At 37.2% G+C, this 17,212-nt stretch overlaps 1 protein-coding gene across 1 annotated transcript; it reads left to right on the forward strand.

The window, feature by feature from the left end:
* Nucleotides 1-15,407: 15,407 nt before the first annotated feature.
* Nucleotides 15,408-16,070, forward strand: LOC110920408 (velvet complex subunit 2-like). The gene has a single exon (XM_022164620.1). The coding sequence runs from the start codon at nt 15,408-15,410 to the stop codon at nt 16,068-16,070; it is 663 nt and encodes a 220-aa protein (XP_022020312.1).
* The last annotated feature ends 1,142 nt before the right edge of the window (nt 16,071-17,212 follow it).

Genomic DNA, 17,212 nt, shown 5'->3' on the forward strand with positions numbered 1-17,212 from the left:
GACTGTTGTAGGCCTTTTAAGACTTTCTTTTTGTGAGACCAGTGCACGGCCGAGCAAGGTGCCAGGCTGAAAGTTAAGGTTGTGGTATGGTCCCAGCACTTATTATGAGGTTTTTGGGACCTTACCCCTTCACCATCACATTTAATGCGATGGGTAAACGTGCCGCACTCGCCGCTCTCCTGGCCAACCAGAAGATGCCACGTCACGCGTAAAAGCAGGGGTGACGGTTACCACGCGCGGGGCCTCACTCTCCTGACAGAAAGTGTAACCGTCGCAGTCGGCATGATGACATCCGTGACAGGAGTCAACTCAAGCGTCAGTCAACGACTTATGTCACCAAACCGTCAGAATTCAAATTTCGATGAATTTCCCGCCCAAATCTCCCAACACTTAACAAAGAAGTTACCCAGAAGCGCGTAATCTACCATGTACACAAGATACCCGCGCAACAGCTTCCTCAATGGGCAACAATCAGCTAACAAATGTACAGTCGCGCCGTAATAATCACCGGCTCTTATACGCGCGCGCCTATAAACCCAAAACAAGAAATCTCTATAATTTTCTTTTTCTAAGTCCAGAGCTCCAACCACTTGCCTTGCGCATGGTGCAGCACTGGACTGGGGGGACTTGAAGGGGTATGGCCCCAAAAAAGTTGCGCAGTCCTTCATCAAGGCTGCGCAAAGGCCATACTTCTTATTCAACAATATTATTGCTAACGCAACCTCGCGCGTGTACTGACACATCCCACGAAGAGGCGCGAGGCCCAGTTAGAATAGAACTACAATTACGACACTTAGCAATCTGACAAGAGCCTTCACTGCCTGCAAGCCCGCACAACTCACACAAAAGTTACAGCGCGTGCCCAGAGTATGAAGGTACAAAGAGTACAAGTGGCAGAGAAAAGGAGCCAATGAACATCCAGCAGGCTCTGTTCAATCGTGCGCCACGATCGTCTGACGAGAAGTACTTAAGGACGCCTACGTGGCACCAATCAGAGGACGGAGACACCTGTCCCACGATCTCCACTTGTCTGTTGATGGCAGAAGGACGACACGGCCGACAACAATGACACGTGGCTCCAATCAAGGCGCGCCAGCGCCGGAGAGCTTCTAGAAACCACTAACGGTCGACACCAGTGAGACAAATAGCATGTCCATTATGTTGTCAATTACTGGCCCAAGGCCCATCAGCCCATATCCTCTTACACCTCTCCGGCTATAAATAGAGACCTCACTCCACAGGTTAAACATTCCACTCCCTCTACTCTCACTCTTAATACTTGATTATCCTCCCAAAGCAGTCGCTTATTCTCACGCCGGAGCCCGGTTAAGAAGGAAACCCCCACATTCCCCTCTTAACGAGTAACGGTGTTCTGTTTTGTAGGGTTAAACTTCAAGGCCGGAGCTCAGATAAATCATAAGAAGATTAACCACTACGATAGAAACATAAACCAAACTGATTAGTCACCTAATTAGTTCTGTGTTTCTTCAGTATCCAAAATAATATTTACCAAAAATATATTTACAATGGTATATCCCGGAATATTTTATAACTTATGTTCTATCATTCGGTTCCACAATATTATGTGTGTAACTTATATTTATTCCTTTGTGATTTTTGGTAATATTCTGGATTGTAAATTCTGGGTATTTTGTCAAGTCATATTATTTTATCCCTAAGATAATATAGTTAATACATGAAGTATACAAGTATTCACACACATCATGTCTTTAATGTATATATATATATATATTCTAAATATATATTTGCCCATTTTTATTTATAGAAACCAACCTGCAATATTTGTATTTTTGTAACAAAAATTATGGCAAAGTTCATATTAAAACCCATGGCTAAAATACACTTGTAAACATTTGTTAGAAAACATTTTTCTAAGTGTTTATATTTTTAGAAAATTTTGCCATAGTTTCACCTAAAAATGGAGGTGTCCATGCTATCAAAGCATATCATATTCTTTTTAAAATCATCACAAACAATCAACAATTTAACCAACACTTACCAAGTGCCAAAACAAGGTTATTTACATAACAACATGAACTTGAACTTTCATAAAAACTTGTAGTAACTTACTAGTGTTTTTAGTAAGCCTAGTTACCCTTAAAAATATGATTATTTATTTAATAACATCATTCTTGAAGATTTTAGATCTCTACAACTTGTATGATGATTTTTCAAAAATTACTCTTCTTGTATTTTTCTTGTTAACAATGTATTTCTATACTTGATTCACCACTAAAAACATAGTTACTTTCTTTAAAATCCATGATTATGTAAATCTTGTGTATAACTTTAGTTTCTTGAGAAAATATTTCTTGAAGTCACCCATTTACAAGACTTGTATTGTGTTTAAATCATCTTCACATATGAAAACATTTTTTTTATTATTCAAGTTCATGTCTACATAAAGTATGATGATCTTGATCTTTCACAAGATCACCACCTCTACTTGCTAGATCATGTGTTTAATCATAATCTAGTGAGTTCCATATGATGTCTAACATCATAAACACAAGAATCAACCATCAAGAAGCAAAACAATACTTAAACAACATAGTTCATCAAGATTTCTTCATTTATCAAGCTTATGTTCTTTAGTGTTCTTCAAGTATTCATCAAGTAACATCTTTTAACCACTCAATATAGATGTAAAATGAAGAGTATGAGATCTTACTACTAGCTCAAGGCTAGGGATGATCAAGAGGTAAATGAAGTGGATAAAAGCAAACGGTGAAGGTCCTTCAACTTCTGAAAGCTCCAAGCTTCCTTATACACTCTCTAGCACCTTTGTTTAAGCTTGGAATTGATTGATGATGAATGAATGATGGTGGTTGTGGTGGGGTTAATCTCGGCCGAAGCCAAGAAGAGAGGAAGAGAAGGGTGGGTGTGTTGTGTGATATTGAGAATGATGAGTTATGGTTCTAGAGGTTCATACTTATATCCAACATTAGCTCATTAACCATTGGATCATATGTCCTTATAGTACACAACATAATCTTTAAGTAATCTAAGGAAGATTTAGGAAGATCATGCAAGATCTTGAGAGGATTATGGTGGGCCAACTTGAACCGATTACTGTCAGGGGGGGGGGTTAAGTGTAAAATTGAACCATGTAGTTAGATTAAGGTTCCATTTCAAGTGTTAGTTGCAAGTGTTATTTACTAGATATTTTTAGTGGGGTGTTATGATGTTCGGGGATCATAACTAGCTTAGATACATTAAAACAATGCTTCTAGTATAATTTTGGTGTTTCGGGTAATGTCCGGTTGTTCGGTTAGATACCGGTTCATTAAAGTGTCAAACTATTCCGTTTAATGACTTTTAACTACCCTTTTGTGACACTTTTAATTCCCGACACTTAGGAAAGCATTCAGGACCATTTTGCCATATTATTGCACATTACTAGCCCGTTAAAAAGCTGAATTTTGCTTAAATATGCAGAATTCTGCACTTTTAGTGGGTTTTAGGCACTTTCCGGCACTTAAACTATCACCTAGTGATGCAGTTTTATGGTCCTTACTTCCCTGCACTCCATACTAGTGTAGTACCTTGTCTCTGGCCCTTACGGGGTCTCAAATCAATGTTTGTCTATGTACTGACATCGTCAGCATTTTTCTGAGTTATCCGCTAATTGTACCAACTGTGCTTTGTGCATCATTTATGTCACTAAAGTTTGTATGTGATAAATGATGTGACAGTATGCAATATGTGATGCACATGTAAGTATGATGCAGCAATCAGAAAGCAGTTTAAATGATTAATTGTAATTTAGCACAGCCATTAAGCACTAATCATAGTTAATTAATTGTATGGATGCATGCAAATTTGACAGTTGTCACACCATAGGAGACAAATGTATCAGATGTAGCGAGAAGGGTGGCAAATGATTTGGTATCTAAAAGACTAGCCGGAGACAAAATGTCATAGACATACTTTTCTTGGCTTACAAACAAGCCTGAGCTAGTGTGTGTGACCACAAGGCCTAAGAAATAACCCAAAGTCCCCAAGTCTTTAATGGCAAATTCCTTGTGTAGTTGAGTGATAAAGGCCTGTATATAAAAACTATCATTACTAGTGAGGAGAATATCATTAACATAAACAAAAAGACAGAGAAGCACAATATCTCTCTTAAATATAAAAAGAGACGTGTCATCTTGGCTGCAATGAAAACCATTTTTAGTCAAGCACGTGCTTAGACTTTGAAACCATGCTCAAGTAGCTTATTTGAGGCCATATATAGCTTTTTGAAGCCGACACACGTGATCGGAATAGTGTGAATTCATGAAACCCGGTGGTTGTTCCATATGAATGGTCTTGGTGAGATTTCCATTTAGGAAGGCATTTTAACATCGAACTGATGTAACGACCATCCGTATATGGTGGCAAGAGCAAGAATAATACAAATGGTTGACGCTTTGATAACCAGACTACAAGTATGAAAATAATCAAGTCCTGGAATTTGAGTAAAACCTTGCGCCACTAAGCAAGCTTTGTATCAGTCAATCGTACCCCCAACTTTGTATTTTGTTCTAGAAATTCATTTTACAGTACAATCAAAGGTACTGTACAAACAAATCATCATTAACACAGTTGGATTTGGGAATGATTGCATAATGATTTCATTCAAAATGGTTTACAGTACAATCAAAGGTACAGGTGTACTCCCCCTCACCATGTGATCTCTCTCTCACTAAGTTTTTATGTCTTCTGGCTCTTAGTGTTACATGACATTGAGTATAAAGAACTATATATATATGAGAAGAGAACTGCTGGTGACGTCATCATGAAACGACCCCTAACAACTCATTAAATGATATAACTGCCAGTAGTTAGTAAAACAGCTGAATAGTTACATTGTTGCATTGAATTATTGCTTCTAGTGATAGAGTGTAAGACAGTTAGATTCTTAAACTGCTGGTAAGAACCTAGCGCTGTAGCTTTCCAAGCTACCATTGGATTTAAATTTATGCTTGAATAGCCACATACTCTGTATAATATTCAAGTGTAGTTATCTAGGAACAAGTTCCTAAGTCGTATTTTTAATAAAAGCATGGTATTCATTAGTCATGGCGTTAAATCATTCCGGTACGGACAGTGCACTAACGGGGGTTCTGGGAATGGGTAGGATGGTGTGGGCGTGAAGATTAAAATGTTGTTTTGGTTTCACTATACCATCCATGCCACGAATCCGCATGGTGTGAGTGGGTACAGTTGCGTTCGGGTCGGAAGCGGTTGTCGAGTGGGTAGTGGTGTTTTGGGATAGACCAACTAATGCAGGTTGGGCGGTTGGTACATGTGGGGTTGGGGAAGAGGTTTGGGTGGGGCTTCAGTTGTTTGTTGTTGGGCTTCAGGGAGGTTCGGTTAGGGGAGTGGGCCGTAGGGGATAAAGGAGGGGATGTGGGCCTAGGCGAATGTGTATCAGATTGGGCCGTTGGTGTGGGTTGATTCATAGGGGTGGTGGTAGTGGATTAAATGTGAGGCCAAAAGTGGGAGGGAAAGGTGTCAATTTAAAACTCGTATGAAGGTACGAGTTGGATGGTGTTTGTGAATGGAAAGGTGGTTTCGTCAAAAACCACATGTCGGCAGAGTATGATTTGTCTCGTTTGCAAGTCGAAACATTTGTAACCCCTATGGGTTGGTGGGTATCTTAGGTATACACACGGACGGGACCGTTAATCGAGTTTATGAATAGTTGTAGAAGGGTGCAAGGGGTAACAAAGACACCCGAATACATGTAGGTCTTCATAAGACGGAACGCGGTGATAGAGCAATTCAGTGGGTGTCTTGTTTTGTAACGATTTGTCAGGCAAGATGTTTAGAAGGTAGTTGGCGGTTTCAAGAGCATGGTGCCAAAAAATATTTGGTAATGATACATGAGCTAAAATCGTGTGTGTCATATTGTAAAAGGGTACGGATTTTCCGCTCGGATTTTCCATTTTGGCTTGACGTGTGAGGGCAAGATAGTCGAGAAAGCATGTCGTTATGAGTGAAGAATTGATGAAATGGGGTAATTAACGTATTCTTTACCGTTATCACACTGAAACTGTTTAATGTGTCATTCAAATTGAGTTTGGATTTGTTTGTTAAGTTGGCAAAAGGTTTGAAACACTTGCGACTTTTTGGAAATTGGATATGTCTACAGAAAATTAGTATAGTCGTCCAAAAATAAAATGTAGTAACGATAACCTGCTGAGCTTAATATGGATGATGTCTAGTCAATGTGCATTATATCAAATGGTTGATAGGTTGGTGTGCGTTCGGTGTGATATGATTTTATTAATGTTTTGAGCCCATTTTACGCATTAGTCAAGTTTTAAATTTATAAAACATGATATTCTACTAACTGTCACACCCTGACTTTTGCGGAAGCGTGATTATGTGTGACTTGCTTAATATCATTGCATTCAATCATAACAAACATCTATATGATAGAAACCATGATGTTCATCCATAACTTAGTTTCAAAACATTACAACCAACATTGTCTTAAATCCAAACACAGACTACAAGTTTCGATACAACACAACAGAGTTTTAAGTTCCATACTGGACTTCACAAAAGACGCTAGTAAAAATGAGGCGTTGAACCATGTATCCTATCAAGGATAAAACACACGATTCAAACCCTTTAGTGCTGGATGACATCACTTATTTGAAGACACAACTTGATATCTTGTACGTCCGCCAGATCCATAATCAGTTTCCTGAAATACATGTAGTTTGAAAACATCAACAAAAGTTGAGCGAGTTCATGTATTTTGTATGTGTGCACGAATAACCTTGTAAAACTTATGTATGTATGTATGTATTTGTAAACCGGTATGAAAGCAACAAGGAAACAGATCAATTAATGGTTTGCAAGGCTATTAATATGTGTGCAACGGTGTAGGAATGGCTCAATCCTTTATGTGTATTTCGTACCGGGCCATCCGGCGGGAACGACATAGTCGCCACATGGTCCAACCCGCAGGCTCATGGGCGGGGCTCGCAACACCCAATAGATCTATCACTCATGCCCCTCGGTCCTTATACAAGGATTAATGGTCTTAAGTAAATCGTCTACCCATTCACATGATCTAACAGTTCATTCCTTAGCTAACCATACCATTTGTAATCGTAATCATTTGTAACATGTATTTCACCCCCGAAGTTATAAAACCGAAAACAGTTAAAAGAAAAGGGGGACATGAACTCACAGTCTTGCGTTCTTCGATCAAATAACTCAAAGCTTCCTTTACGTCGCACGACTACCTACAAACATGCTACGGTTTGTTACACGGATGGGTCGTGCCTTGACTTTTAGTCTTACTTACTATCTTTGAGTTACATTTCTTTGTGTCATAATATTATTCCAAAGTATATAATTATTTGTTAAAATAATAAATATTTTAACTTAAATTATATTTATTAATTTTTGGAATATTTGTTAAAATAATATATTTTAACTTGTTTCATTATGTATGTATACATGTATACCTTTCCCCGTGGATGGGTATCATTACTCTTGCACTCATAGACTTGTGTATTTTTGCCAAGGATTGGTGGCGTATTCCGGTGTATTTATACATACGAGAATATGTATTCTTATTGTGTTTATTAAGTATTCTTATACTTAATTTTCGTATTTATTTTTCCGGAATAATATTTCTAATAAAAATTCACCAATATATATTCTTAAAATATATATTTTTAAGAAATCATTTATAGAACTTTATCTATACTTCTTCTTAGCAAAAATATTTATATTTTCATATACACCTCAAAAATAATATATTTTCAAGATTACCTTAGAAAATATTTATAAATCCATTTTTCACTCAAAAATAATATATTCTAAATTTGTTTTAGAAAATATATATTTTCTTCCAAAAATAATATATCTTCTAATAATTCAAGAAAACATATATATTTTTCTTTACTCAGAAATAATATATTTTCTTCTTGTCAAAAATATGATATATATTTTGTAACACTTGCAAAAATCATATTTTTGTCCTTTTGGTTTCAAAAATACCGTTTATCAAAATATACTTATGAATTTAATTTCCGGAATATTTTTGTAGGTTATATTCGTTGTTCGGTTTCTCCAATTTTTGGGTATAAATTATATATTTATTTCTTGGAATTTTGGTAATATTTTGTGTTGTAATTTCTTGGTATTTTAGTGAGTTATATTATTTCAAGTCCTAAAATAATATAACCAATACACATAATATACAAGTAATCACGCACATGGTGATATCTAAATATATATTCTCCTAAATACATATTTAGTCACTTTTATTATCAAAAAACAACCTCCAATATTTTGTAATTTTTGTAACAAGAATTATGGCAAACTTTGTATGAAAAATCATGGTTAAAATATACTTGTAAATACTTGTTTAAAAAATATTTTTCTAAGTGTTTAATTCCTAGAAAAATTTTGCCATAGTTTCCCCTTAAAAATGGAGGTTTCCATGCTTTCAAAGCATATCATTTTCTTTTAAAAATCATCACAATTCGTTAACAAAGCAAACAATAATTACCAAGTGCTAAAATCAAGCCATAATCACAACTTCATGAACTTGAAAATTTATAAAAAATTGTAGTAACTTGGTAGTGGGTTTAGTAAGCTTAGTTACCCTTTAAAGTATGGTTATTTGTTTAAAAACATCATTCTTGAAGATTTTAGATGTTTACAACTTGTAAAATGATTTTCTAAAAATGTTTCTTCTTGAATTTTTCTTGGTAATAATATGTTTCTACACTTGATTAACCACTAAAAATGTGATTAGTTTCTTTAAGAACCAAGTTTATGTAAATCTTGCATTTTAACTTAGTTTCTTGAGAAAATCATTCTTGAATTCACACATTTACAAGACTTATATTATACTTTGATCATCATTATTCAAGAAAAACATTTAACCTTTCAAGTTCATGTTTCACATAACGATGATCATCTTGATTTATAACATAATCATCCTCTCATCTTGCTAGTCTTTAATCACAATCTAGCAAGGCTCATATGATGTTTAACATTATTAACACAAACAATCAACAATCAAGAAGCATAATAACACTTAAACAACATGATTCATGGTGATTTTTAGTCTTATGTTAAAGATTATATTCTTGATCTTTAGTGTTCTTCATGATTAGCAACTCATATCCTCTTTTAACCAACTTAACAAGATGTAAAATGAGATTAAGAAGGTCTTACTACTAACACAAGGATAGGGATGAAAACAAGATGAAGATGATGATGAATTTGGTGGTTAATAGCACATGAAAGAGGTCTTTCACTCCCCGAAGGCTCCAAGCTCCTTAAACAAGCTCCTTACACCTTTTAATCACTAGAGAATGGATGGAATAAGCTTCAAAAAAGGTGGTGATGTGTGTGTGGTTTCGGCCGAGACTAGAGGAAGAAGAAGGAAGAGAATGGGTGTGCTAGTGTGTTTGAGGAAATGAGAATGTTGGTCTTGTGGTTTATCTTTAAATCCTCTAACAAGTCCTTAATCCATTGTGTTATGTGTTTCTAAAGTTGAAACAAGATCTAATAATTTAATCAAGGAAAATCAAGGGTGGGGCCACCCTCATCTAACCATGAATAGGAGGGGGTATAGGCTAGCTTGTAATGGATAGTTAGGATAATAGTTGAAATCTAATGTTTAAGTTAGGGTATTTAGTTGTTATGTCATTATATGATGTGTTATGATGTTCGGGGACCATAACTAGCTTGGAAATGGTAAAACAATGCTTCTAGTGAAAATTTGGTATTTCGGGTAGTGTCCGGTTGTTCGGTTGGTTACCAATTTGTTAAGGTGTTAAACTATGCAGTTTAGGGTGCTTTATGTTACCTTTTGTGACAGTTTTGATTCCCGACATTTAGGAAAGCATTCTGGACTATTTAACCATAATTCTGCATAATATTAAGTTGTCTAAAAGCCGATTTTTGCTGAATTCTACAGAATTCTGCAGTTTATGTGAGTTCTAGGCACTTTCCGGCACTTAAACTGCCAATAGGAAGGCAGTTTTATGATCCTTACTTTCCTACACACTATACTCATGTAACTCTTGTTTTCTGGCCCATTCTGAGTCTCAATACCATGTCTGTCTATGTACTGAACTCCCGTCAGCATTTTTCTGATTTGTCTGATAACTGTGCTTACTTGTTTCGTGCATCGTTTGAATTAATAAGGTGTTGCATGCAATAATGATATGACGTTATGCACTATATATGATGCACATGTATGTATGATAACAGTAATCAGAAAGTATTCATGTCATTAATTTAAATCGGCACAGTCATTAAGATACTAATTACTGTTTAATCATTGTACGGATACATGCAAATTTTGACAATTGTCACACTAACACTAAACACACACTTGGGCAAGTACACCCATCATGAGTGTAGTATAGTGTTGGTAAGATACCGAGGTCGTCCAAGGACACAAGAGCTTTTAGTACCGGTTTATCCTCAACATCTAACCAATCTAAATTTTTGAGAAAAGGTTTGAAACATGAAAGATAAAAACTAAAAATGCAGAAATAAAATAAAATAAAAACAGATAGACAAGATGAATCACTTGGATCCGACTCGTCTTTAATGTATCCTTTGATAATTTTCGCACTTTCAGACTTTTTAAGAGATTATATTAGTTATAGTAGTAGGCCCCTCTTTTGAAGGTGACGTTACCCTCAACCCAGTGGTTTGAGTCAGCAAGGATACAATCCCAAAGGGTCGGAATATTGAAAGATAATTAATTAAGTTATTAATGTGAAAAGTGGTAGGCCCCACTTTTGAAGGTGACGTTACCCTCGGCTAAGTGGTTTGAGTCAGCAAGGATACAATCCCAAGTAGCCGGTTTAATGTATTAATAGTAGTTTACGTATGAGGGCTTCAAGCTATTCGCACCCGCGCCATCCAATACCAGTGGGTATTGAAGGAGGTCCTAGTAAGCTTGAACCAGGTCCTTGCAGGATCTATACACTGAACAAGGCAAGAACCTTACTAAACCATTCCCTTAACCCCCGACCAAGTGGCCAACATGCCTCTATATAGACCTTAGAGACATGAATGATGTAATCTTTTACTTGATATAGAGTATAGACAGTAAAGTAACGCCATGACACCATGAACAAATGATAAAGAAAATTCACCTTCAACATAAGAAAGTAGTTATTAAAGTCATTAATACAAAACCAAATAAAAAGTGCCGAAAGATTAAAAATCAAAAGTAATACATAAAAGACTTGTCTTCACCAAGTGATGTAAGAGGCATAACCAAACATGGCCTTTGATTGGTAAGAACCCTTACGATCAATCTTGGATCCCGAGACTACTACACACTCTAAAGATGGATGATGGATGATGGTGGTGGGTGTTGGTGTTGTAGTGGCGGTGGAGTGGTGGCAAAGTGGGAGAGTAGTGGTTTGCCAAGGGATGCATTTGAAGTGAGCCAAGCACCCCTATTTATAGCCTGCACAGAGCTCTGGCCACGGCCCCATGTCCAGTGGGTACGCCCCCGTGGCCAGCCTTTTCTCTTCTTTCATTAAATGCAGTTGTTAGCAGAGGGTTCCACACGGCCCCGTGTCCAGTGGGCATGGCCCCGTGGTTAGAATCGTATCTGTACTATCAAGATTTTGCAAGATTCTACGTATCTTAGTGTTGACCACACGCCGTGTTGAGCCGGGCACGCCCCCGTGGTGGGTGTAGAAGCTTCTACAGGTTTGTCTTTTCAGCAGGCAACTGACCACACCCCCGTGTCCAGTGGGCACTGCCCCATGGTCATTCCTCTGTTGTCTTGTTTTTGTTTGGGGATGTTGCCGAGGGGTCGGGCATGTCACATTTATTCTTTTTCTTTGTATTTATGTTGGTTTTGGCTGTATATTTGACCTTTTACTTGTTTAAGCTCATTTGGTCCTCTAAATTCAAAAGGAAAACAAAAACACACTTTTTCCAACATTAGCACTAAAAAAGGGTTAGTTTTATGTCTCATTTGATGTAATTTATATGTTACATTTTGCACACATCATAGGTGTGCATATGTGAAGTGTGAAACGGTAGTTGAATACTGTAACACCACGTAAAAACGTGTCTAATTATGTATAGACACGTGTCCTAAACTCTAAATATGTGAAAGATTGAGTTTGAAGGACTAAAGTTGACAAATAGCGAAAATATGTATGCGAAGGGACTAAAAGTGTCGACATGCCAAACTTGAGCCTCTGAATGACCATACGTGATGAATATATTCATAATCGAGTGATTAATTGAATATAAGAAGCCGTTTGTGAAAATAATCGGAAGATTATAAAACTACAAGGGTTAAACGTGTCAACATGTTAATTCTGACCTCTGAGTGACCTTTTAACGAAACCGAGGCTTCGAAATATTCAAATATACTCCCAAGAATAAGTGATAAAATTTCACGTGGTTTCGAGATCGTTAAGCAAGTTTTCAAGACTTTGGGCTATAAGTGTCAACTTGATGAACTTACATTTATAGTGATATTTAACGAAACCGAGCCTAACGAAGTTTGTTTATACATCCTTGAGCCTCTACAAACCAACTACAAGGGCCTTGGTTGCCAAAAATGAGGTTAAAATGGGTTTTAAACGATCAGGGACTAAAGCTGCCAAGTTAGAAACTTGTTTAACCTGCTTCCCGGTTCCAGGCGGGCCGCGTAAGCCTTAAAGGACTCTTACGCGAGCCGCGTAAAAGTGCCCAGCGCAGAAAAACCTGCCAGGTGCAGGTTATCAGCTGTTGCACCGCCTTAAACTCGATTGTAACGATCCTAGGGGCTGGTAAACGGTAAAATAAATCCACTAGGACACCTGGAGTGCTCCTAGGATGCTCCATAACAGCTGCAAGTAATCTAGGAGCTTGGAATTTGCTATATAAAGGACTCTAGTTCTAAGTTCATATGCATATTTCATTTGCAACATCTTTCAAACAAACATCTGGAGCTTGCAAGTATTAGGAGAAGATTTACAAGTGTAGAAAAGACAGCAAGGACCCTTTGTAAGAGTTTAATTACCTGCTTAGTCGTTTTAATTAGCTTAATTACCAAAAAGTCAAACTTGTCGTAATTTAGGTTTGACTTTCGTTTTAATCTCAAATGGTCCAGCCACTGACCGAAACGAAAGTGGTTATGGAACCATATTAATGTAGGTGATTAACCCTTAAAAGGGCACCTCCTAATTATCTCGTTTGACTAATTAATTGTCGGGTCAAACTAGTTTGACAAAAAGTCAAACTGGACAGAATGTTTGAAAATGATTTAAATTAATAAAACAGAGGTTCTAATTTATATTTTAACATTCTAATGACTTGGTAATTAATAATAGAACATGTTTTATCAGTCCTAACCCGGCAATTATCAGTCTAAGGTCAGTTTATAACCGAAAGTCGCAAAAGCTTGACTTTTGCTTTGACTTTCAGTTCTGACCCGTTCAAGCTTAATTCTTCCATTTTTAAGCTTCCATTAGGACCACATTACTCAGTAGTATAACCCTCTGGAGTTATATTGCATGGTGCTTAGTAGTTTAGATTATATGCACTTGATTGTTAATATGCTTAAAAATGCCATAAATGCCCTTTTTGACACACAAATGAGATTTTTAGCAATGTGAGTGGACAAAAACCTTTGCTACTGATATTTAGACTTGCCCTAAAAATTTGACCTCAGTTTGAGTTCTAGATTAGGAGTTATGCTCAATATCGTAATTAAGAAGCTTTTTATTAATTAAACGGCATAATTAGAATATAGCCTATTTAAACCCAAATTTTGATACCAAACTTTTTATCCACTGATGTAAAATAATATTTTGGGATTTTTGAAGATTTTTATTTATTTTTAGGCTGAGCATAACTTAGGGTACTAGCTTTGATTCGGAGCATAACTTAGGGTTCTAGCTTTGATTCGGTAAATGTCGGTTATACCCTTTTCTTGAATAAAATGAGTTTTACATAACATTTTGATATCAAACTTTTTTCTACTGATTTTATATGATAAATACAATATTTTAAACTTTATAAACTGATCAAAAACTCAGATTTCCTATTTTAACCCGAAAATCTCTTAAAACCGACTTTTATGCGTTTTAAGCGCATAGTATGAGTTAAAACTATTTTTGGCACATAAAACTTATTACCTACTGATGTTTTAAGTTAATTTATGAAATTAAATAGTAAGCCAAAGTTTTAAACTCAGAATTCTAATTTTGACCTTTAAAGCTTATGTTAAATTACCAAAATGCCCCTACGGTGCAAGTATGGTTATAAAAGATAAATTTCACATATATGCAACACACTACTGTTATAATTGATAGAAATACATATTTCTCCTGATTATATCAGACCTGAAACTCAGATTAATATTTAAACTCTTTTATGAGCATTAAAATTACCAAAATGCCCTTATGGGACTTAAATTGGTTTAAATTACTTTTTGGGCATATATGTTAACATCCTATGGATTGTGATTAATAAATTTACATAACCCGTTTTAATCTGTCTTGTTTGATAACATAAACATTGGGGGTTAATCTGACCGTGTCCTGGATATCATCGGCTCATTTCATTTGAAAATGGCCACGACCTATGCACGGGGTGTAGGCATACACCTGACAGATGCAAATGCTAAATAATATATAAACCCACATGTTGGGAATAACTCCTTCGTGGGTTCTATAAGTGGTGAGTCGGTTAATCACGACCGGCTTCCAACCGGCCCCAATTGTATGACAAACATGTAAATCTGTATACAAGATTATTTTTAAATAATTGTCCCAAGTTATAAATGATTTGTGCCATGTGCACTTAAATCAATTTTCATAAATGTTTTCAAAAGACTCGGTTAATTGTATTTACCAGTGTAAACTGACGTATTTTCTTAAAGACTGATTGACAGGTACCTCTCGTAATAGGCTGGAGCTATTAGGTGTCATAAGAGGATCTTGCAAATCCATAGAAACCTGAAGTCTGTTATTTTGTTTCTTTGTACTTTTTATGATCCGCCTGTGGATCTTATTACATTCCAGTCTGTATATTCTTTCACTCGAACACTCAGACACTATGGTTTGTAATAGTTTATTTACCAAGCCTTCCGTTGTGCTATTATATTGTGTCTATTGACAATGATGATATCAACTACGTCACGATACTCCCCACCGGGCCCACAAGTAATATATGGAAATATCGCGGTGTGACAGGTTGGTATCAGAGCCAACATTGAGTGAATTAAACACTAACCTTTTGTGTTTAATCTCAATGACACAATAAGCACAATCCTTACACTTCCGAGTCTAGGCCAATGACCTAGGATTTATCCTTAACTTTCCTTTGCTGTTTATATTTTATTTTGTTTTGTTTTTTTGTTTTGACAGGAATAATCAACTACCATGCCGCCAAGAGTTAGGGGTAAAGGAATGGGCCCCATGCGAGGGGGACCATCAGCAGGACCTTCACATCGACGCACCCCGTCTGCGTCATTTTCCAGTTCTGACTCCCGCAATCAATGGGGTCACTCTTTCGAACCAGCGAGACACTCTGTCTCATTGAGCTCATCTCCTTCATTCCATCCATCTTTCGGGCCGCCTGTTCCAGACGAGCCCCAGCATTCGCAACATTCTCAACACTCCCATCACTCCCATAAATCTCACCAATCTTACCACTCGTTGCACTCTCATTCCTTCCATCATTCGGATTCTACCTACTCCCCGACACAGTTTAATCCGAATGATTATGTCAACGACTTTTTGGGCTATAACCCTTTGGGACCTGAGGATCACTTTTCTCAGGAAATGGAGATGGACGACGATCCGGACCCAGAAATGCAAACCGGAACACCGGGTCACCCAATGCGCATCTCAAGCGGTTCCCCATTTCAGGGATCACCGTACCGTGTGCCCGATTCATACCAAGAGAGGATGGCCGTGTATGATTGGGACTTTACTCCCTCGTACCATGATTCTCCTGCTCAACCTCCTTTGGTTGAACACCAGCTTCAAGCAGTTTCACCTCCACCACTTCTTGTTGAGGAGCCGCCTCAACAGCCACCTTAGCCACCTCGTGAGCCTCCGAGGCGAAGGAGGAATGCACGTATATCCGTGCAAGGAGGATCTCGTTTCAGTTCTCCTAAGGGTTCAAGTTCTTACCCTCCTATTCTTGAGGACCCCCAAATGGGTGGACCCTCGAACGCGGTGCCAGAAAACGATCCTCCGCCAGTTTCATATGCACCACCGCCACCGCCAATGGGTTCTGAGTTCTGACAACCCAATCCCAACTTACCCAGGTTCTTCTGGGTACAATCCTTTTGAAAACCCATCGGGATATCCATCGGATTATGGAACTCATGATCCGTACCTTACAGCTGCACAATACCACCATCTTTACCCTTCTTCTTACCCTTCAGTTTATCCAACTGGATACCCGGTGCAGGGTTATCAATACCCGCCTTATCAGCAGCCTCCTCCTCCCCAACAGGTGCAAACTGAAGAAATACTGCAAAGGCTAGACAGGGTTGAGCAAGAAGCAAGTGAAACCAAAAAGAAGCATAATAGCTTCCTCAAGGGCCTTATAAGCCTTATTAAGGGCAAGAAGAAATAGGAAGTTACTTTATCTTGTATTGTTCTTTAATTTAGTCCCTGCGAGGACATTATTTTCGTTTTCTGTACCAAGTCCCTGCGAGGACTTGTTTCTGTTTCTGTAGTCCCTGCGTGGGCAGTATGTTCTCTTTAAGACCCGTTTAGGGCACTTGTAGTAGTTTATTATTTAATGAAATTTCTTTGGATTTTAATTATGTACTTTAATACATCATCATGCCTTATCATTTCAATTTTTATTGATCCGCCAAAGAAATTTTCTTAGAGGTATAACCTAGCCAAATTATTAAAATGGCTATGATGGTACAACCTTTTTAAGACAATAAATCTCTATTAACATCTGAAAACATGTTAATATTCCTAGCTGTGCGGTATGAGAAACAACACAAGCTTCCAAATGTACTTGGGTTTTCCAAGTCACTTATATATAGCCTATATGATCAATGCGAATCATGGCAAATAAACATCAATATGATGTATACAACAAAACATCCATTAGAGATGTATGCTTATAAGCAAAGGTGTAATAATGACAATGATAGTTTTATTTATAAACTTCTTGTCAAAAAGGCGATGAACTGTGTTCAACCCTTAAAAGAACA

The sequence above is a fragment of the Helianthus annuus genome, chromosome 16 (assembly GCF_002127325.2).
Source record: "Helianthus annuus cultivar XRQ/B chromosome 16, HanXRQr2.0-SUNRISE, whole genome shotgun sequence".
NCBI classification, from domain to species: Eukaryota; Viridiplantae; Streptophyta; class Magnoliopsida; order Asterales; family Asteraceae; genus Helianthus; species Helianthus annuus.